This window comes from Thunnus albacares, chromosome 20 (genome assembly GCF_914725855.1).
Source record: "Thunnus albacares chromosome 20, fThuAlb1.1, whole genome shotgun sequence".
Lineage (NCBI taxonomy): Eukaryota > Metazoa > Chordata > Actinopteri > Scombriformes > Scombridae > Thunnus > Thunnus albacares.
In genome coordinates, this window is record NC_058125.1 from 4,504,073 (window position 1) to 4,527,714 (window position 23,642).

At 39.1% G+C, this 23,642-nt stretch overlaps 1 protein-coding gene across 2 annotated transcripts in view; it reads left to right on the forward strand.

Annotated features, from left to right (window-relative positions):
• LOC122970788 (growth arrest-specific protein 7-like) overlaps positions 1-23,642 on the forward strand; it is a 67,953-nt gene that overhangs the window by 32,202 nt on the left and 12,109 nt on the right. For both annotated transcript variants that reach the window (XM_044337039.1, XM_044337040.1), the window contains exons 4-11: positions 616-704; positions 1,908-1,958; positions 5,094-5,183; positions 8,951-9,066; positions 9,283-9,357; positions 16,837-16,915; positions 21,444-21,572; positions 23,194-23,317. In XM_044337039.1, coding sequence (XP_044192974.1) covers positions 616-704; positions 1,908-1,958; positions 5,094-5,183; positions 8,951-9,066; positions 9,283-9,357; positions 16,837-16,915; positions 21,444-21,572; positions 23,194-23,317 — 753 coding nt within the window. The remainder of the gene's footprint in view (positions 1-615; positions 705-1,907; positions 1,959-5,093; positions 5,184-8,950; positions 9,067-9,282; positions 9,358-16,836; positions 16,916-21,443; positions 21,573-23,193; positions 23,318-23,642) is intronic.

The following is a 23,642-nucleotide window of genomic DNA, read 5'->3' on the forward strand; positions in this document are numbered from 1 at the left end:
CTTGCTACAAACACACATTATGCACTGCCCTATTCCTTAAAAGGAGCTACGCTACCACGATTTTACCAGGCAATGACAAAGAAGTTGACTCATGTTTTGGAACAGTGATGCACAGAGACGCCCTTAAACGCTATTGATTTCTGAATGAATGGACATTTGCCATTATTTTTGGCATTAACAAAAAGATTTTTTTGGCCTGGCGGGGGTTCTCGTTATCCTGGCGGCCCACAATTATAGGGGAAACACTTACTATCTTCTGTAATACTTTTCCTAAGTTTTAAATATGGAACTTGACTCAGTAAATCAGTAGTTTGAAAGTAGTTAAATGGTTACTAAGAGCTTATGAAAGACCATAAACAAAAACATAGTGATAGATTTACCCAATCCAGGTCTCTGGATTGGGTAAATCCACTACTGTGCCAGCCCCATTAAACACATTTATCAAGCTAAAAAAACAAAGACACAGGTCAGCACTGGCTTGTTTCACTCATAAAGATAAGTGAATCCCCCCCCGGATCAACTAAAGTTTACAGCATGGCAGCTAATCAGACATCAAAGAACTAATGAAATTTCTATGTCTTTATCTCTCTCTCTTTCTCTCATTTGTCTCTCCAGTGAATGGATTTCATGCAGGTGGTAGTCCCTTGCACCATGTGGAGCATTCAAACAACAGTCTGGTCAGGAAGAGCAGTACAGAGCCACAGGTAATGCTGTCTGACTCTTGTTGTTCCTTTTTCTCGACAACATCACACACAGCCCAGTCTGAAAAACTGTGCTAAATGAAAGTAAAGTTTGTATTGTGCTGTCCCTTGTTCGTGCACAGACAACAAAAACATTTGGGGGTGCTCATAATAAAATTACTGTCAAATGTTTGTCATTATTTCTTTCAGTGTGAGTGATTGTCTAAATTATTACAGTGTGTTATATTATATAAACTAAATTATAGAGAAATTAAAGGGAACGCCCATACTGATGTCATCATTAAATATCCAGTAATGATTCAAATGTAATGAGCACATAAAACTGTGGAATCAACAAGTCACCTCTAATAGCATTGTTATACAGTTATAAAAATGAATAACACATAGCCCGAGTTTTATAATAACTATAATTATGATGTATGATGTCCTTCCACATTTCAGATGATCAAACCTCCTCTCCCCTTCCTCTCTCATTATTATCCTCATGGAGAGGCTGATGGCAGTTAGAGAGGATTAATCCCGCCTACAGTATCTGCTCCCTTGATCATAATTAACCAGGCAGTCAGGGTGCAGTTATACAGGATCCACCCACCACTTATTCACTCTGTCTCCTCATTTCTCTGCTTTCCTGCATCTCACACTTGTGCACACACACCCAGTCATTCAAAAAATATAAACACACTTATGCTACTGATGATTCAAGGTCCCGTTCTCTTTTTTTATGTATAGAAAGAGCAGCTTTCTATACTTTTCATCCTTTTGTCTCACTTTATATTTACACTTCTTTCCTAATTTCTGCCCCCTTAACACACTCACACACTGATGGTTTATCATAGGAGACTGGAAATTACTCCATTCTAAGCTTAAGTGTTAGAAATCACACACATACACACACACACAGACACACACACACACATACACACACACACACACATCCACACTCACACAAAGAGAGAGAAAGCTTTGCTTTGCTCTGCAGAACTATCCTCCCCACTCTGCACAGCAACACACACACTAACACACATGCATGCATACACACACAGCAGCAGCAGCAGGAGCAGAGAGAACACCAGACAGACGCTAACAGAGCTTGCCAGGAAAACAACTGTGTTTGTGTGCGTGCGAGTGACAGTGTGTGTATGTTGAGCAGTCATGTCTGACATGGAGGACGGAGGTTTTGACGGAGCGTCCTTCTTCTCCCTGCAGAGCCCGGGATCAACATCGCCCACCAGGAAACAGAAGGAGACCACGGTCACGGTGAGTGGGACAACTAACGGGAACTCTTAACTAACCATGAACTAAACCCGACTCTCTACACCAGCCCTGAAGAACCACATGTGATACCAGCAGGGGACAGCTTAAGTATATTTTCCCCCAATTTGAAAATGATGATATAGGAAAATGCAGTTCACTGTTTATTTCACTGGGACAATATACAAAGTAAAATCTTGACTATATGACAGCTGTAAATGTGTTTAATGTCTTCTTCAGTGTTGTTGTTCAGTTGCTAGTATACAGATACACAGTGACATCATCCTATCCACCATCCAGATAATTTCCCCTCTGTTGTCAGGTTGTTGCATCCTGTTGGGCCTCATGCTCGGTAAACAGCAGAGGTGCTGCTGTTGAGAGGTTTTGGAGTTCACTCTGACTTCTCTTTTCTCTGTTTTTTTTTTTTTCTCTTACAGTACATTTAAAATCACAAGCTTTAGAGAGAGAGAGGGCATGTCTCTGCTTCCATAGCAACCAGGGTGATGCTATTGATAAGCAGATGGTTATAACAGGAAACATGAGAGAAAGAGGGGCGAGGCTGAGGTTCCAATTTAACCCCTGCTGATACTATATACTAAAGGTCAAGACTCAGTTGACCCTTTGCAAGGCCCTTTTTCCATTCTAGCAAGGCACATACACACGTTTACAATAACAATGCCAAATTTGCCACTCGAAATTCTTAGTAATTTTCGAAACAATGAGTCCTAAGTCTCAGACAGAAATGGACCAAAGAAGCTTCTCATTTATAGCCAAACTGTAACTGTAGCTAGATAGCTAATTAACATTGTTAAGTTGGTTGATGCCTCTTTTTAAAACAAGAACCCTGGAAAAAATAAATGTGAACCTTGTGGCTACATACACAACATCATGCTAGGACACTGAGGCTAGAGCTACATATACCAGGCAAAAGTCCCCACCACTTGATGGAGCAGAAATTTAAATAAAGGAGTAGAATTGTTCTTATTGGGTACCTTGTTAGCCGTAGTATTATAGTACAGTGTCATATTTTCAAATAATAGTAATAATGTTTCATGTTTACAAGAGAAAAGGCTTTGAGTATGAGGGCTAAACGTAACTAAGCTAAATTGGCTGGGGTTGCAGTAGTGTGATCTATCCTAAATCCAATAAAGAGCACAGAGCTACTAACATTAGCCTAAACTCTACAGTATTAGCATCAGGACTGGCTCCAAATTACTGGGAACTTAGCTTTTTCTAAAGTTTATCGTAACCGTACAAAATAATGTAGTTAGCTAATGATATGCTCATTTTTGGATGTGAAAGTAACACTAGGTCACTATTGTGAGTAGTAAGCTAGTTAGCCAGACATGCAAATGTTTGCAGCTTGTGTTAGAGCAGACAAACATGCTATTGAATCCATGCCATCTCCAATTTTGCTCTTGAATTCTCAGTTTTGGAAAAGCAAAAAAAAAAAAAAAAAGACACCATAGTCCAAACTCTTTGGATAGTAAATATAGCTGAATATAGCTTGCTTCAGCATGTGGAGAAATCCAAAGTTATGCCTACTGTACTAAGCTGTGACTGGACAATCACTGTTTGGTAGAGTGATTCAGCGAATTGTCAGTTGAGCTAGGTCACCAAAGGTCAGGAAAGAAAGTTCTGGGAGCAGTTTGTGTGTGTGAATGCAAACAAACTAAGCCCTTCATTGGAGTGTTGGAAGTAGCCTTGCCCTCATCTTTACCAAAAGAAGCGGGGGTCAGTCTAAAGCCCTGCTAGCTGTCAACCTCTGGACCTCCACAGTGATTAAATAGGACGCCATTCCCTCAAACAAATTATAAGCTTCATAAGCCAAGATAAGGTTGAATTAGAGGCCTTTTTCTCCTTCCCCTCCATTCTGCCATTTCAATCTGGCTATTGACTCTGTAAAAGTCATCAACAGAACTGTATTTGTCGATTTGCTCTGAAAGGCGAGGCTTTGGCATTAGACAGGGGTGCTCTCTGGTGCCACTGAAGTTTTTTTTAAATGGGAACAGTGCATCCTAGCTGCTGGCTGTTTACCTCCTGAGGTTAATTGGAGTGAATGTGAGAGAAGATAAAGCTCCTTTTGTCTGCCCCGGAGCCTTTGCTAAACTTGGGTCTGTTTGTATCTCTATAGTGAAGACATGCCACTTAATTTATTTTCTTCATGTGGTTTCTTTCCCTTCCTTTTGTTTCTTTCTTCCCTTGTCATGAAAAATTGAATTGGCAATTGAAGAATCTGCAGAGTAAGTTTTACATTTTCATGGTAACCCAGAGTTTTTGTTCTGCTAAATCTGGAAGTGATGACTTATCAAATCCTAACCTTGTGCGGTTGTGTCATTACACAGCCGTGATTTCAGAGAATTTTATTATGTTGTGTGAATGCATTTAAAGTTCGCAAGACTATCTTCTACTGTACCTTCTCCTCCACCCTGGAGGTTTAAAAGAAAAACATAAAAGCAAAACACAAAGTCCCCGAGCACAGAAAGTGCCACAGTAACGCATTGCATGCAGTTCTATTGAATGAAATCCTACAGCAATACTGAGCAGTTCACAGCAGGGAGCCCTGCAGCCAACATATTCAACAACATCACTGCTGCCGGGAGAGCGAGCAGACAATTAACGGCACCAAGATAATTAAAGGCAATCTTTGGGAATCCATTTTGCTGATTGCTCTGGGCCAAAGCAGATGTTCAGAGTGTTGTGGTAGAGGGTTGAATGATGAATCCCAAAAAGGATGAGAACCACAAACGCTCTGTATTGACAATACTGTCTCCAAGGACGGAGTGAATACAGAAAATTGAATGAACAATGCTGGGTCGATTGGAAGTGCCTTCTTTACATTTGTGTGTTCTCTGAGCTGCCAAGATTAGAGTGTTGCCAAAGCAACAGAGTGCAGACTACTTTGAATACCAGAGTAGAAGTCTCTGTGTGTGTACTTCTATAAACTGTCTTCCAACACACAGTGTACTAACAATGCTGCTGTAGAGTGCAGTGGCATCAAAGCAAAGTTGTCTGTCATGATGCAATAAACTGCCCCATTAAACTGCCCTCTTTGTGATGCGCTCTCTCTCTTCCTCTCTCTCTCTCTCTCTCTATCTCTCTCTCTCCCTCTCTCTCTCTCTCTCTCTCTTTCTCTCTCAGATTAACTGTGTGACGTTCCCATCGCCTTTGTGCATGCCGGAGCAACAGCTGCTGAAACCAGACGAATGGAGCTACTGTGACTATTTCTGGGTAAATTTACCTCAATTTTTAAGAGGCTATAGTGCAAGCTGACCATAATATACTGTATCTTAAGGGGGTTGATCAACAGCAACACTCAACATAGCACATGATTGACATTTTGCTTCAGAAATCTCACCCGTTCTTTCTAGGTAGCTGTCAATCAGAATGCACAGACATCATCCATGTACCTCTGGAATCAGCTTACCTTTCCAGTTTTATCCATTTCTCTAATGCTCATTTAGGACAAAAATCCATAAATTTATGTTGAAATCTATTCAACATAACCTATTTTATATATTTTGTTGAGTTGTGTACCTAGATTATCCCAAATGTTTCCAACAATTCTCAAACCCAGAGAAATCCGTGATTTAAATCAAGGTCTGTTTCATTTGGTCACCTGTCAATGGCATCATACACCATCTACCAAAGAGTATACGCGCACAAGATGATAATCATCTTGTGCATATGCGTCGGTGTTGTGGTTGTCCACCACAATGGCATCTACCAAAGAGTATACACATACAAGATAATACATCGGTGTTGTGATTGTCCACCAGAAACTACTGTCATAAATTGACTTTTATTCAGTTTTAAGCCACACTTTTATGATAAACTTTTTAGATCTTGGTCATTTTAAACTATATCTTTTAACCGGATGAAGGATTTTAGTCATCAGATGTCTGGATCTTAAGTTATCACAGAAACAAGCTGAGCAAACGTTAGCGGAAGCTCGGCTCACACAAAGACCCTCCCAGACGTCCTGTGTCCACTGATCAGTATCGGAGAAACACTGATTTTTTACATGAAACTTCTTTATTCACTGTTTTTACCGGTTTTAATCATTGGGTCTGTTTGTTTTGGAGAGGAGGAGACCTATGTGGATAATTTGGGTAAAAACCTCCTGAACAATGAACACTGAAGGAATCCTAACTGGTTGTTTAACAATGAAGACAGCAACTCCCAGGATCCCATGCCACTTCACAACGTCATCAAATTCCATCTTTTGTTATTGTTTTGATTGAGAAACGCCTGGCGGCAAGTTACATATTGTGCAAGGTCTTGACTCATATTTACCAAATTTAGAATTTTATCCAGTTGAGCTAATTTTTCACTCACAGCTAACTTACTTATGCCATGACTAAGTTATACTTTTTGTATTTGTACTGTATAAACTTTCTACATCACCCACTGCATGATGGGAAACATAGTGCCTAAAACAAAAAAGAAAAACAATAGGAGTAGGAATGGGGGTTGATGGAAATGATAGTAATAACAATCGTTCCTAACCTTTCTGGCATGTGACCTCAGTGTCTACTCGTGGCCCTTCATCACGCGCGAAGAAAGGTGCAAATATTCAAAGAAAGCCTGAAGAAAACAGAATTTTCTGTAATACCAAATGTTTTTTTATGCTTTCCTTTGCTGTTTATCATCTTGCGTTTGCGTTCTTGAGTTTTATGTTTTGACCCATTTCCACTGCCCTAGAAGATGTTTAGTACCACTCACATACCAAATTATGGAATTTCTGAGTCATTTATCTTGAAAATAACTATATGTGGCCTGCCAAGTGACAGTGCCAAATTCTTGTAAATAAAGTGAGTAAAAACTGAGTATATTTAGCCAAGCATTGAAAGTGTGAATCATTGTAGTACTTCACTAGGTGCTGAGATTTCTATTCCACTCCTCACACTAAGTTAACTGATTGGATAATTCAAAGCAGGAAGAAGAGGACTATACAGAGGAAAGTGAGAAGAAGGGAAAGATTTCTGTGAAATTCTTGAATGAGAATAACTAGCGACCAAAGTAAGAAAAACTATCCTTTTGAAAAGTCATTCTCCCTCTGTTGACATTGCCACTCTCCAGTAAATTTCTAAATGAACATCCTGGAGAGTCGGATCCTTTTCATCTTTCAACATGACTCCATATTTCATCTCATCCTGGCCACGCCGCATGCTGAGAATCAGCGTTGGCTTTAATAAGATCCGACCGACAGCGCGGCTGGATAATACATTACATGTAACTGGCTGGACTGCAGCGAGCCAGCTGGCCTCTGCTGTTCTCCCACCCCTGCAGCGTAATCTCTACCAGGTGTGATGTGTGGGGCTAACACACTGTAGTCAAACACATGGAGGTAACAACACAGTGGGAAGAGAGAGCTTGTAGGGAAAGTGGACACAGGGCCTGACAGGTTTGGATGAAAACAAGTCAGTTTTTATCATCGACGCAGCTCTCACACCCCTTGGTTTTGGCCTCAGTTCTCAGGACTCTGATTAATGTGAGTTAATGAACTGGCAATTAGTGCTTTAACAGGCACTTAAGTAACCTGTTTACTGTCTGCTTTCTGCTGTAACCTAATCTCTTAAACATCATATAAAAAAAAACTTGTTACTGGTTAGCAAAGCTTGACTTCTGCTGGAGATACCGGATTTCTTGGCCATGTATAAGGTTTCTAACTTAAACAAGATTGACAGGGAGGTGCCACTCTGACAGAGGGATGAAACAAAACATCCATGTAGCAGTGCATTTGTGAAATAAAGATAATTAAATCCAATCTGACTAAAATTGAATCTCATACTGAATCACACACTGAGTATTTTATAGGACTCTAAATAATCTATGATCTGTGCTGTAAAGATAAATTGTGTATTTTCTCACTGCGATTTTTCTGACTCTTCAGTCAGTTCAAATGCTCTGACATAAATAAAACCTTAAGGATGCAGCATCTTATATCACTACCCTGAAGCTGCAGTAATAGATTTTTTGTCCACTTGGGGGCAGCAGAACAAGCTAAAAATACAACATCTGAGATTTTATAACCTTATAAAGTTGTTATGTCCACAGTGTTAGCAAACCTATCGCCTATTTACACATCCAGCAGACACAGAATAACATTAGCATTAATTTGCAGTTGTGTTTCTGGCCTCCTAACAAATGTAAGTCAAGTATGTACTCTCCTTTTAGCTCTGTTTTGGTCTCCGCCAACAAAATGTCTTACTCTTCAGCGTCTTCATGCTCCACAGTGTTCAACAGCCAGTCGCAAACTTTGTCTGTCTGCTGTATTTTTTGTGGTTCTTATTAACATATCCCGCAGACACAACAGAGCGATATAAGCATTCATTTGGAGTCGTGTTTCTGGCCAATGATCACTCTCGCGATTATGGTTTGCACTCGACCGACTCCTGAGGGAAATATCTGGGTCTTTAGCTGCTAAATGCTCCACTGTGTTCACCAGCTAGTCGCAAACTTTGTCTGTCTGCTGTGTGGTGCTAGGCAGGTAGTGTCCAGTGGAGTTTTTATTTGCTGAAAGAAGTCAGCGTGAACCAAAAGAGCAAAGCTGCGGGCTGCAAAACCAAAACAATGAGCTGAAAGACACTAAAAAAGTTAAAGTATAACTAATTCTCAGTGGGTTTGTCACTAAAAGTGAGCCCTTTATTATATTATTAAACATATTTGATCAATTGTTAACATCAAAATATTGATTAATGCATCTTTAAAATGAGCTAAGGTTATAAAATATGGTCAGGTGTAGAGGGAAATCAGATTACTGACCTACTGCATGTGTACATGGATTTTACAGTAACCAGGTTACTACAGTGCATGTAAACACTGACTGATCCTGACCCTTTTTATCTGATGTTGCTGTAACCTCTCTGTATTTGAAGTAATGCGGCAGCTGATTTATTTCACTGAGTTAGTGGGTCGAGGTGTGACGTTCTCATGTTTGCTGCAAAGTGTTTGTTCAATGTGTTTCTCGTGTGCTTGCTATGTTTATCTCATAGACTGATAAGAAGGATCCCCAGGGCAACGGCTACATCACAGGATTTGAGGTCTTGCTGCAGAAACAGCTGAAGGGGAAACAGATGCAGAAAGAGATGGCTGAGTTCATACGAGAGAGGTATCAGCTTTTTAATCAGCCGCCCTCTTCTTTTTTTTTCATGCTTTATGCTGAAGTTACCATGAAAACCATACAGTTGTCATTAAAACAAAGTGTTTCCCTTTTTTGCACTCATTCATGTACATCGCTGTGTTGCACAACACAGGAAAAGCGCATAGAAACGGCAAGGGTTGCGTAAAGGCTGTGTGGTAATGAAACTCTCTACTTCCCTCTCAGGATAAAGATAGAAGAGGAGTACGCCAAGAATCTCTCCAAGCTTTCCCAGATCCCTCTAGCAAGCCAGGAAGAAGGGTGAGTGACCTTCCTCCTCGAAAGATTGTTTGAAGAGAGAGAAACCTCCTCTCATCATAGCCCGTCACATATGGCAGCATGGAAGATATAAATCAATATTAAAAATTTTTAAAAAAGGCACGTCAACCCTTGAAAAGCAGCCTGCCAGACTTTCCCACTTATGGACATGAGGAGGCTATAAATAATATGTTTTTGGGCTCCTTTCTCCACAGCGTATTTTGCAATAATAATAGTATGATACTTTATAGCACCATAGAGGGCATATTTCTTCCCAGGGAGGTCAAAGGTCAGGGTCATCTACAAAACAATAGTCATACTACTTGTAGAGATTCTGTGTCAGATGATTGACAGTCTGGGGAAAAAAAAATGAATTTAAAAATGCACTTTGCATTTAGACAAGAGAAAATATTTACAATCCCCTGATATGATGACTGTGTGCAAATAAGCAATGGAATGCTTAGTCCATTAATCAATTATTTGAATGGCAGAAAATCAATTCTCAACTATTTTGACAATTGTTAAAGTCATTTTTCAAGGAAAAGGGTTAAACATTCACTGTTTCCAACTACTCAAATGTGAGAATTTGCTTTTTTTCTGTTTTATGTAAATTGAACATATAATTGAATAATACTCAAAAAAGGCTTCAGCTGTAGAATGCTCATGACAGTCATCACTTGGTTGCCACCTCTATGTGAACAGCTTTCTAGTGTTCTAATGTGACAGGGAGGTGTTAAAAGCAAAAATTTGGGGTGTTCATCTTGAGTGATGTTAAATCCAGCTTGTTGTAGCTGGCTGCTGTAGCCATCTCTTTTGTTGAGCTACATCGACAAGCTTTGCTGCTAAGTACTAACATTAGCTTGCTCAGGGTGCTCCTGGTCTGCATTTAGCACTGGTTGGGTAGAATTTGAAACTCTATTGTGTCATCACCCTGTTTGTGTTGCCCTTATGGAGCCAAGCTAACATGAGTGTGACATTACTAATGTTACGTTACAATAGATTTTTAGTTGCCAAGAGTGAAAAGCAGGTAGGCGAGAGCAGACACAGATGAGCCCATTTGTTATTAGCTAGGGCTATCATGAATCACACAGATAATCTGATTTTGCGAGGGCTTATAAGAGCACTGACGGTCTGTGAGAAGTGATTATGCTTAAAAAAAGTCACAGTACACACGAGTAAAATGTAAAACTGCCAATACCAGTGAATACCAGCCCACTTTGTGCTCTAGTTACACAGCAATATCTATTTTTTTTAACATAAGCCACCATAAGCCCCTGATCATACCAGTAAGGCTGTTGCAAACCTGAGTGTATTGACTAGAGCAAGGGTCTGTTTTATTGCTTATGAATTCAACTTTTCATTTGTATGAGCCAGAATGTGTTATTTTGCCTTTTTGAAGTAACATTATCTCTTTAAAGTGTGTTTTTGGGAGATTTTGGTGGATGCAAATAAACACTAATGTCCAATTAGCCAGCCAGGCGGACTGCTACTCAGTCAGCTAGCCAGTCAACTAGCCAACCAGGCGAGACATCCCAGTGTGAGTCTTGGTCTGGAGGCCCTGTCAGTTATGCTGTGAAACAGTATGACCTTCCTGTAAATCACTGGATCCTTTGATCTCCATCCTGCAGCATACTTCAGCTATTAAGAGAGAGCGGAGGAGAGGAGGGAGGGAGGGAGGGGAGAAGGTACAGATGTAAGGGAGGGGGTTAAGAATGAAGATGAGGGGAGGGAGATTTGAGGAGACAGAATGTTACGTTGTGCATGTTGGGGCTTTGGAGGGGAAGGGGGATGTGAGGGAAACCCTGCGGGGAGAAAGAGTTTGCAGCCACTCCTCTTTTCTTCAGTCTGACAGCAGAGGGGATATCATGCTGAGGGGAGTGCTTTGTCTGATTCTGCGAGGGGACACAGGAACATGGAAAGTAAAGTAACAGGAAGCTGAGAGGGGCACGGCCAGCTAAAGACACCCACAAAGAGAAGAAGCTGGGATTTGTACGGACGCCACCTACGGCATTGTTATTAAACTCATCTTTATTAAGAGATTCCACAAGGAAACAGTTGGAGTGCTTAGCAACGTGACAGAAAGTCAGCTGGAAATTACTTTATTCTGAAAAACATGTTAAAACACATAATCCAAGTATAATATGTCAATGCTCCATTGGTAGTTTCATCATGTTATCACATTAATACTGAACTAGAATTGGTTGCAGAAGCTGTTCATAGATTCATTCTTAAAGATCCCCTCCAAGCATGTTTTAAGAAATATAAAAAATACTCTGCTTTAAATAATAATTTGTGTTTAATATAATTTTTACACAAAAAAGTTCAGTTACCTGGTTAATATCCTTAAAATGACTTCTACACCATCTCCCTCATTAAAATGTATGAATATGCAAATATTTTTCTTTTCAAAAGCTTAACAGCTGGACACAAGATGTCTCCTTCTTCTCTGTAAAGTCCATTCCAAGTGTTTGTGCACTGGAGGATTCAAATTTCCACATCACACTTGTGTAAGTTGCATAGTTGCATAGACCAGGATTAGCCTCCAAACTAGTTGTGATGTCACATATGCTCGTAGGTACATGCCCTATACTCCGATTTTCAGTGAGTACAGAGAAAGGTTCCTCCTTCAGCAGATGAATATGTAAACAAACTCTACACATACATCATTCTGCACAGTGAAGCTCAAACATCCAACTGAAAGAACAAGAAGAAAAACACATTTTTGAGTGAAGGGGGACTTTAAGTTTATGCGTGGGTCTGTGTAGTTCTAATGTTCTTAGTAACTATCTAGTTTGAAACTAGTGATAACTAAACTGTTGCAACATTTAATTTTAAGGAATGTCTTAGATTTAAGACATAAAGACGTTAGTAATCACAAATTTCTGTAGCACCAGTGTTACACCTAAAAATAACACCCATCAGATTCTGTGATGCTGGAGGATCACCTACAGGAATAATGCAGACGGGTTGACCAAATATTGAGTGAGAGGGAGAGTTATTAAAATTTATGACACTATTTAAATACTGCGGGATGGGAACAGCCATCAACAGCCATTTATGACCTTATGATCTTATCTAAATATTGTGGAAGCACCATTTTGGCTTTCAAAATACAATGTGGTACCATGTTGAAAACATTTGCAATATAGCTAATATTCCTCTGAATTGGGTGTCACACTGCCTAACCACAGTACAATCAACATTGTACACAGGAAGTCACTGTTGCATCATAAGCAGTAACATAACTTTTAAAGATAACACTTGGAGGAAGCTGAGTAATATATGAAACTTCCCTGCTATTCATTTGTAAACATAGTTTACTTTGTATTATTTATTTGGCTAAATATATGCTTCAGAATAAATAGAGTTCATGTTGTTTAGAGAGAGTGGGAATTTTCCAATTACACTACCTTGCCAAACAACATTTTGGGTCATTTGGTCTAATGTTATAGTTATATCATTTTGTAATATGATTCATAGTGTGCTTGTGAAAAGTAATTAACATAAACTTTGCCAGGTTGATTAATATTCTAGAAATATTAAATCAGATCTAGTTAAAATCTGTAATGATATTGGTTGATTAACCATTGCTTTTGATGGTTTAAGCTAGCAGGTGAGTTTTGTCAGTTGGTTCAGTTAGCTGACCAGCACTTACACCTAGCAGTTACAAGCTGTGAATATTTAGTATCAACTATATCTCGATGCAAGATCGAGTTTGTGCAGCACATTTCATTTATTGATTAAAAAAAAAAAAAATTCTACCTTGTAAACTCTTCTGCTATAACTATGCTACATTTTAACTTAAGGAAAGGCTTTTGGTGATCTTTTAGGCTTCAAGTGTTCCTTTCTGACAAATAACACATCTTATCTTTTACAAAATACAAAATTTGAATTCATAAACACTAAAATACACCCTCTCTCAGTTCAATACACAACAGGTGTTTTGCTGATACAGCCTTTCTTGTTCTGGTATTACCAGTAGCTAATGGCAGCTAACATTAGCTATGTTAGCAAACATCAGATAGATATTAATGTATAACTGACATTAGTGAGTCAGTTTGCTGATGCTTCTCTACTTGTGATACTGTGACACTACATTTTAGCATTTACCATTATCCCATAATTATCACCATGGCTCATAGGCTCATTTTAACCTCATAGGACATTACAGTATTAGTTTGTTTACTCAGTTTTATATTAAAAACTTTATATCAGACCAAGAAAATGGTGCAAACGAGACAGCCAACAAGGTTTAGCTGGTGTAGGCTTACCCTCCCTTGCACTGTTTACATGCATATAAGATAACCCCTCTTCATATTAGCATGGTAATAGAGGGCTACAGTGGGATGGAATTGTTCCATATAGGATCCAGATTATGCCAGCCGGGTCAGTCTGCCCACACCCAGAAAAGTGCAACACAATACTTTCATTATGTTCTCCCTCAGGCCAGCTCTGTTGTCAGACAGGACAATCGCTGTTTTGTTGCTCAGTTCCTACCATCCGAGTGGCCGCAGCCCAGAACCAGCCGTCTATTTTTTCCTGAATTTACCATTTGTTTGGTAGAGATGTGGCCACAAGGCACGTGACCACTTTTTATTGCCACCAATCATGCGGTGTATCTGTTGTGTTGAATGGAGGGAGTACATGGCAGGAGATTCACTCTCCCTGAGATTCAGTATGTTGTTGGCATTATATTAAGATTGCAGGGACATGACAGATGTAATGCACTAAGTGTGGATAACATTTGGAGTGGTGAGACTTTTGCAGATTTAAATCATGAGATATGAATAAAAAGTCTGGGTATTCTCTAGCTTCTCATTTATTTGTAACGTGGAGAACATAAAGTATATTTATGAGCCTTCATACTGGCCTGGCTTGAGGTAACCATATTAAACACACCATGAAATAGCCTCTTTACTTGCTTAAAATGTTGAATTCCTGTTGAAACAACATGTTTTGGTGGGACATAATGTAGTGAGCAAAATGTTAACAAATGAAATGAAAAATAAAAAACTAATAATAAAATTCAAATATTTGTGATGACTCTGACAGCTTGCTTACATTTTCTGTTCATATCAACTAGTGCAGGATGAAGTCACTATTAAAGATTCACTGTTACTGGAAGTAAGAGTTTTTCAGTTAAAGCGTGTTTCCAACCGTAATGCCCTCCAGTGGTATTATCAAAAAAGACTCTGTGGCAGACCTTGATGCATGCTAAATCCAATCACCAGATGTATCCGATGGGCTGAAAGCAACACATAGATTGCACCAATTTTCACCAGGATTGTGTTGTTTTTCTACTAACAAAAAACAAACAAAAAATAATGATGTGAGAATGATTTGAAAGATTCTACAGTCACATAAAAATTCTAAACAGTCGCTTTAACAAACAAAGATTGCCTTCATTTTGGGTCATCAGTTTCAATTGTTTTTTTTTAAATTGTTTTTTATTATTTTATTATATTAATATTTTAAATTTTGTTAAAGGACCAGTGTGCAGGATTTAGTGGCATCTAGTTGTGAGGTTGCATATTACAACCAACTGAATACCTCTCCCCTCACCCTCCCCTTCCAAGTGTGTAGAAGAACCTACGGTGGCCATGAAACTTGCAAAAAACATGAAAGGCCCTCTCTAGAGTCAGTGTTTGGTTTGTCCGTTCTGGGCTACTGTAGAAACATGGCGGGTTCTGTGGAAGAGGACCCGCTCCCTATGTAGATATAAAGGGCTCATTCTAAGGTAATGAAAACACACCAATTCTTATTTTTAGTTGATTATACACTAATTAAACATATTTATGAATATTATATTCCATTTCTGTCCATTCTGCTAGATGCCACTAAATTCTACACACTGCACCTTAAGTGTTTATTGATCATTGTTGTGAAGTTTTTGCGCTAAATTTGTTGTCTTTTTCCTTAAATGATTCATTAATTAAAGGTACCCTGTGGAGTTTTTGTTGCGCTATTCCACTGAGCAACAGGTGGCAGTAACTCGTCAAGAAATGCAGCATTGCACTAACAAAGGCAGGAAAAAAGAAAACTGATAGCAAGCAAACATGGATGTAAACAATGCAAGTTTCAAACTTTTAAAACCTTCCATGAGGAACAAAATACATTCAATACATTAGTTCAACCTCGGGGGTACCCCTAGTGTGTTATGGTGAGTAACACTAAATGTAAACATAAACTGTGGTTGTTTACAAGAAAACTCCAAAGGCTACCTTTAATAAAGTTTAGGTTGCTTTCTTTGTTCGGCCATGGTGGCTGTTTTACTCATGCTTACAACTCTCTTCATTCCAGTCAAACCACAGTTGCTGTGGCTTGAATTATAAAACCACATCAGCTATTCATTATCATATGCAAGTCTCTCATCTGACTGCTCTTGTTATGCTGTGTAAGCAGTTTATGGAATCTCAAAAGGGTCCAAAAGATTTTGAGCCTTTGATGTGATGTTCAGAAATAATTTCACATTCTGCAGTTGTGTAATACTTTTGTAAGACTGTGAAAAAATTTGCTTGATTGTATCTGAATGTGTGAACATGTACAGAAAAACAAATCAGGTTTGCGAATGTATTAAGAATACCTAGGGAAGAGATATAATTTGCAAATATGTCAAAAAATTAAATTTCCAAATATTTGATAAAATTATCAAATATTTGGAAATTCTTTTACATTTAAGTTAATGATCAGCAACCATATGCTTTGAAAATAGTTTTTAAAATCTCAAAATCTTTTTTTTTTTTTTTTTACCCTTTTTTGATGCCTGAGAGGTGCAAGTGCCAGACTTTACCCTGACAGTGTCAGGAATGTGTTGGATGTCAGTCTGAGGGAATTCCACACATGTCTTCCATTCAGAGAGATGCTTTGAAGTGACCCACTTACCCATAAAGATTGTCAGTCCTGGACCCAGAGCCTCGTGGCTGTGACCGTCTGCCTTCTGGATGATTGTTTTACACTCCTCAGCTTGAAGAACAATGGAGAGGCTTTCTGCCTCATTCCATTTACTGTCAGTGCTAATTATGAATCATCTGGTCTATTAGAAAGACAAGTTCTGTGTAATTATTACTTAACATGCATCAGTTAACTTAATTTTATCACTTATCTTCAAAGCAATACAAGCCCTCACTGTGTTACTGCCCCCAGCTGTGTTGAAAAGCTGAACTCATAGCTGAGAGAATAAGCTGAGCCATATCTCATGTCCCATACATCCTAATCATCTGCTGAACTGGCTGTGGACCTCAGCTCAGCTCTCTAGATTTACTGGTTACTTGTGTATCCGTTGAACTTTTGCACTGGCTCTGCTGCTGAACCCCATCTGCGTGTGTGTGTGATAAGATTCACCCGGCCCCCTCACAAGCTCTGCCTTACTCCCCCCTTTTCCCCAACACTTTCTGTTAAAGTGTGTGTGGTCCTTCCTTGTGTAACATATTAAACATACTGTCTCTCTCTCTCTCTCTCGTCCTCCTTCTTATCTCTTCACAGGACTCTGGGGGAGGCTTGGGCCCAGCTGAAGAAGAGTCTGACTGATGAAGCTGAGGTTCACCTTAAGTTCTCCTCAAAAGTAATTAATCTTACTTTTCTCCACCTCTAATTAGCGACAGCCTGCTTGATCCCCGTACCTGAAGTTATGCATATCTGTGAAGAATTGACAAATTTCCTGATATTCACCTGGATTGTGTTTCCAATCCGTTTGTTCGTCCCAAACAGCCAACCGTACATACATTAGCTGTAGCTACGTAGCAACATATGCACCAACCATGTATGTATTTTCATCCAAAAATGTCCGACTTTTATTCTTGTCTGCATACTTTACGTTAATGAACTGGAATCACAAAGGTTTGGGAAAGTCCAGATGTTTCGTTAAATTTGTAACATTTTCAACTTGTGTTGACACGTCTTCGTCTCAGTTTGCACAGACCAGAGTGACATCATGTCTGTTGACACTTAAGTTTGCTTCACATTCAGTCTAAACACAACTTTACTGTATATTTGGATGGAGCTATGATAGAGTTGCAATGATTAGTCGATCACTGCTCTGAATGTGAACACAGAGCCTGCATGGGACAGTCCTATAGTATAAGTTACAAAGATATAATTCCAGTTACATAAGTATGAACATAGCCCACTGTCACTTCATATCATAACGTGAAGTGAGTGTTACTGTGGGGAATAAACAGTAAAATGAAAGCAGAACATGGCTGATACATCTAGTGTTGCAGCATTGTCATCGACAATTGAACTAAAACACTGAAGTACTGCACTAAAAATCAAAACCTACCTATGATGGGACTCCATTTAACCCCTTGCATTAGCGTAAATCTGTCTTTACTGTAGTTACGTACAGGTCATTGTCTGGATGAACTGTTGGCTTGTTTACAACCTGTCTGAACACTCATTTCAAGATTTAAAATCTCAGTCTTGCACAGGACAACATGCTGAGACGTTGTAGAACATTTTGAATTGGACTACAAAACTGATACATGTAGTGAGGAACTTCACGTCTCACAGTGCATGATACTATATCGACCGTGGGCTCTGCAGCCTACTGTGCATGTGAGTCACGAGGCAGACAAGACTGCCTTCAAATGTAATTACATACAGTAAAGCGCTTCCTGATGGCACTGTGGGCTGAAGGACATACATATGACACCCAGGCTTTGAATCAGCATTTATCACATGCTGTCTCCCACCAGACTTCCGTCATTCTAGTCGTTGACCTCAATCCAACGTTTTTAGCTTCTTCTTGAGTGCTCAGTCTGACAACTGAGCCAAAGATAAGCTCCTCTAAAAGGCACAGAAAACTTTTCACCTTCTTCACTGGCTTTGAGGGGGACGTTGCTCTAAATTTCAGGGTCATAAAGTGCAAGTGTGAGATGAGTTTGTCATGGGAGGTAAGAGAGGGAAGACGAAAGATATAGACCAGGATTACAGCTGGGCTGATGGAGGAAATCAAGTCAGTGATGTTATCCTCCAGAGATGCGCAGATGTGCGGCGCTGCTCCAGGTTCTTGCAGGAGAAGGAAGGATTTGAGTGGAAATGAACTTTGAATGATGGTTTCCAATGTGGCTACAGGAGGGGAGTGTAGATCTCATTCATCACTGATGGCTGGGACAGTGAACACCACGGTATTCAGGTTCATATTACCAGTGAAGGGCTTTTTTACTCAAAGGTTACTCATTTCAAAAATAATATATATTTATATATATATCACATTCCTTGGAGACGTAAGTTCTCACTGTGCGTGATTTAAATTTAGTATAAATCCATATCTTGCATTCAGAAATGAAGAGAAATATGACTAGGAAGCTAAGAAAAGTTGATATTTAATGTCCCAGTTGTTGTTTGGTTCCATGAAATCAAACCATTTCTCATCTTAATTAGCTCAGTGTGCAAGGATGATGACACAATGGTGAAAACGACTACAGGGAACGGAGCTAATTATGTTTTTTTTTGAATAATGAAATCAGATCTATAGAGCAGGATTAAAGTGATTTCCTCTTTTTGATTGATAACTATATAATTATTGAAACAGTGTAATTCTTTTCATGACTTGCTGCTGAAAAAAAGAAGTAATTTTGTTTCAGCACCACTTTAAATGCATGAAGAGTTACAGCATCTGCATCTGGATTTATATTGTCATTCTATTCTTAAAGCAGCCTGACAGATTTATTCTTGTCAGTTATCAGAAATCCGAAAGTAAACAAAAGTCGTGCGTGCTTTTGCACTGTGAACACAATACATCAGGATCACTTAGTGACATCAAATTGAAATTCAGCAACACACCATCCAAAATTATTTATATAGCCCACCACACCCTGATGTTGGGGAAATTCAGTAGAATTTGTAGGGAATTACTTTTCTGCAGCTTTATTTTCTATTTTTGTCCCATTGCAAACTTGCTGTCCTCGCATGACACTGTTCAATAAGCTGGCCTACTTTATTCCAGCATCGGTATGAGCCTGTCAAATCAGCAAAGTCATAGTGACAGTGTTTTTTTTTTCAGAATGCAAAGCTTTATCTACATATGCCAACAAGTTACAGACCTCACTGCTGTGGACAAAAGGTCTGTGAGCCAATGGGAAGAGTGTAGCCATCCCAGGAGTGTGACATGGATGTGTTAAAGAACTGGATACTATGTTCCAAGATGGCTCCCCATTCATTCCAGCGAAAGTTGCTCACTGGGCACATCTGCTGAAAAAGTTTTACAAGCTTTTAGAGTCCTTCTCTGGCTAAGCTGGCTTAATTCCTACTGGCTTCCCGCACATATGAATAGCATAAAAAAAGAGGTTTTTTATTTTTATTGTACATAATGGCTCAAATTTTGATACAGAGATGTTTCCATGTGTTGATGCTCAAAATAATGTATTCATTTTTTAGAGCTGTTTGTGTTGTAATGTTAATTTAATGTAATATGGAAAAAGTATTTTGGGGCCAGCGAGCGTCATGGTGTGATAATTTCCAACTGTTGCCATTAAGCCAAAATGTTCACACAGTCCTGCGCTGTTAGTGGGAGATAGGATTCAGATTCAAATTCAGACAACTTTATTTATCCCAGAAGGGTAATTCGGTTTCACAGTCTACCCAGTTCACATAAATAGATAAATAGAATAAAATAAAAATAAAATAAATAAATACACTCATCTTCAAAGCAGGACACTCACAAAGAGTGAGTCATTTTGTTAGCTATGGGTCCAACTCAATGCTAAACTTTTCATTGCTAGCAGGTAATGTGCAATTAAATATTATCTTCTTGCATTGGGCGATACTGCCTTGAACCAGAGTGCAGAAGTAAACTTTTTTTTTCTTAGGGTGTGTCTAGAAACCACAAAAATAACAAATGGAGATTTCAGCACTCACAGATAAGTGTATATCATTTCTTTTATGATGCACAGCAGCAAAAACAATGGACGTGTTTCAGCCATAGGCTTTCCGCAGTATTGAACACTGAATGTTCAATGCGTCTGCAGGGTTGAGCGGAGATGTGTGGGGTTGTGGGCGTGTTTGTGCTCTAGAACCTAACTGCTGTGAAACAATCAGAAAATAACGTTTTATTGATCTGATTCACCAGCTTTCTTATTATCACTGCTTCCTCTCTTCATTCACTCTCTAGCTTGCTCGACCAGAGCTGCTCTCTTTCTCTCGCTCGCTAGTGCTCTCAGCTCTCTCTCTCTCATCTTTTTAAAAATGAGTCGCGAAGTCAACAGAAAAGTCTTACTTTACTTTTAATGTTATCAAATGAAGAGTAATGTCTTCCCCTTGTCCACAGCTGATCGGCCCCCTTTACTCTCACTGCCAGAAGGGGGAGACAAAAGTCCTGAACTCCAGCTTTAACAACTGATCAAATGACTGTATGTGAAAGGAGTAGCTCGTAGTGACAATTATTACATGACTTTGCTTTACTGTTTTGTTTCACTCTCTCCGTTCTTATAGCGTCTTTTCGACAGCAGCATGGCAGCTGTTTTCAACAAAAAAGCTCTGACAACCCACTGTACACTACCTGCTCAGCAACAAATGGCAAACACACACAGTTAGCGATTAGCTGGTGAACATAGTGGAGAATTTACCAGCTAAGGTTGGTGGAGACCCAAAACAGAGCTAAAAGGAGAGTGAATATAGAACTTACATTGGTCAGGTGGACAGAAACTTGACTCCAACATGAAGCTAATGTCTGTCTGCCGGGTGTGTAAATAAGCACCACTTTTTGCTAACAAGCTTGCCTTCTCAATGTAAAAGGTGATAGATAACATGTCAGTTGGCTGTGTTTGTATTTACAGTTTGTTTTTTCTTGCACCCAAGTAGCCAAACAAATCAGTTCATGCAGGTTTAAAATCTTTTACACAAAAAAAATTTGTTGAGTTAAGTTCTTGAGGGAAAATGGCTACTAAAGCAAGTGATACATTTCACTCCTGGAGACCCCAAAGGAATGTTGCACCTCATTCCTGGGGTTTGAAAACCTGAGGTCTCCAGGAGTAGGTCTGCAATCTGATCCTTATGACCCAAAATTAACATTTAGTTCCAAAACACTCAAATGTAAAATGTTCTCCTCTGGCAGTCAGTGTTGAACTGTTGGTTCTTTTTGGTTTGAGCAGCTCCAGAGTGAAGTGGAGAAGCCTTTTCTGACCTTCAGGGAGAACTTTAAGAAGGACATGAAGAGGTTCGACCATCACATTGCCGACTTGCGGAAGCAGCTGGTTGGTCGCTATGCAGCAGTGGAGAAGGTACACACACACACACACAAATACATCAACAAGCACAGCAACTCTAATTTAACACAGTCTCTCGTTGCACTTGGCAGCACCATATTTTCAAGAATCGTCTTGCTGGTGGTTAACATTCCACATCTCCTCCATAAGCAGACGGCTGTTTCCCTTCTCTGGAATGTTTCCTGCTTTTTGTATATGTACAATGAAAAGCAATTGGCTAAAGCCTGGGGCGACTGCAAATCTGTCTCACATAATCTGTCATCCGAGCAGTATTTGCTCTGACAAGGGACAAAACAGTTTCTCTCTGATAAACTCATCTAATGGAGAATTGAACGTTAAAACCAGGACAGGAAAAAGGATGCTGGCTATGTTGGCTTGTCATAAGGCGGCTTTAACGCTGGATGATGGATGAATACTGAGAAAGTTTGCAGCAGACTGCATTATCACTGTGATGAATGGAAGCAGACTGTTGTTTCAATTGTACTTTACTATGTTTTAATAAAATATTCTTGTCCCCCAGTCTTTGACATTACCTAAAATAATGTTATGAACCACCAACTATTGTTGTAGTTGCTGACTTTGTTAAGTCATAATTAAATTATAAAAAGAGCAGAGGAGAATGACCTGCAAAAAAACCTTTGCCAAGTGCCTGAAGAACAGGAAGCTGTCTGTGGAAAATGAACAGTCAGGGTTCTGAATGTCTGCTCAAAGCATGTATGAGGGACACATACAATCACGTGTTCAAATGAAGATGATTTTGCCTCCTCACAAATGTTTATTGTGTGTAAAACTTAGTTTTAGTTAATTGATTATTCATTCATTTTTGTTTTTCAGTGTTACAGTTTAATGTTTAGGCTGTTTAAGCCTAATTTCCCCGTTGCCATACTCTGTTTTCATGAATGGAACATCAAAAGAGAAACATATATTGACCTATTTGCATTATGATGTTATGAATTTAAAAAAAACTTTCACAGTTACCTCAAGTTTCTTGGTGATTTTCTCTTATTCACACATTGCTGAAATGCCTAAATTAATAATTGATTAGGTGAAATTGTGCACTTGACTTTGTCATGTCGATTTTGTTGCAACATTAAATCACCCATAAGTGTGGTGGTTGTTTATTGTTATTATTATGGCTCATTATTGTCCATTTTGACTATTTAGGCTACTTTGGTCATGGGTTATCTCATTATGTGATGAATGTGATTTTATGATAATATCATAGCACAAAAATATGCAAATATTTTCTTCTAATAGTTATTTTCAGTGTCATTTTAAGCTGATTTATACTGACGGCCATGCAAAGCCATTAGTGCTCTTAAGGATAGATTATAACCAAAACACAGGTGATGATTAAACAAACTCATTTTGTGACTTTAGACATTCCTTTGTGAAGACAATGCTTTAATACAATGACAGAGTACATTTTTTAGTATTAATGGGTAAATTTTACCCATTGATGGTTTTAGGTATATAGCGACCCCTGGCGGAATGATGCTTGTTTCCAGAACACTACACACAGTGCTAGCTGAAACTCAACCTCATGTTTTTTTCTTGCTTTAGAATAAAAAGTTCTCTACACTTGCAGCTGTGAGATCTGAGCATGTATCTGACTGTAGTCCCTTATCACCGTCAGGCCCGAAAAGCTCTGGCTGACAGACAGAAGGAGTTGGAGTTGAAGACTCAGCAGCTGGAGATCAAGCTCAGCAACAAGATCGAAGAAGACATCAAGAAGGCCCGCAGGAAATCCACGCAAGCAGGTCAGAGTCAAGGGTCAAAGGTCAAATTGCAGGTCACAAGGGGCCATGGTCTCACTCAGGTGTTTGTTGTTTTAGGTAGGAGGAAGTGCAGGTCAGTGTATTTGTATTGCAAGTTCTCTAATATCTGTGGCTGTGATTGCTGTGAGTGATTATTTGTAATTTACTGCTGTTTATATAGTGACCAGCATTGTGCAGTGATGTTTAGTGCTTTAACATTTTTTTTACCTGCAAAAAAACTACGGTTTCTCCAAAGCATTTAAACCATATACAACACAAGAACATTAGATTAGAAGCTGCATAAAGAAAGGTGACATGTTGACCTATT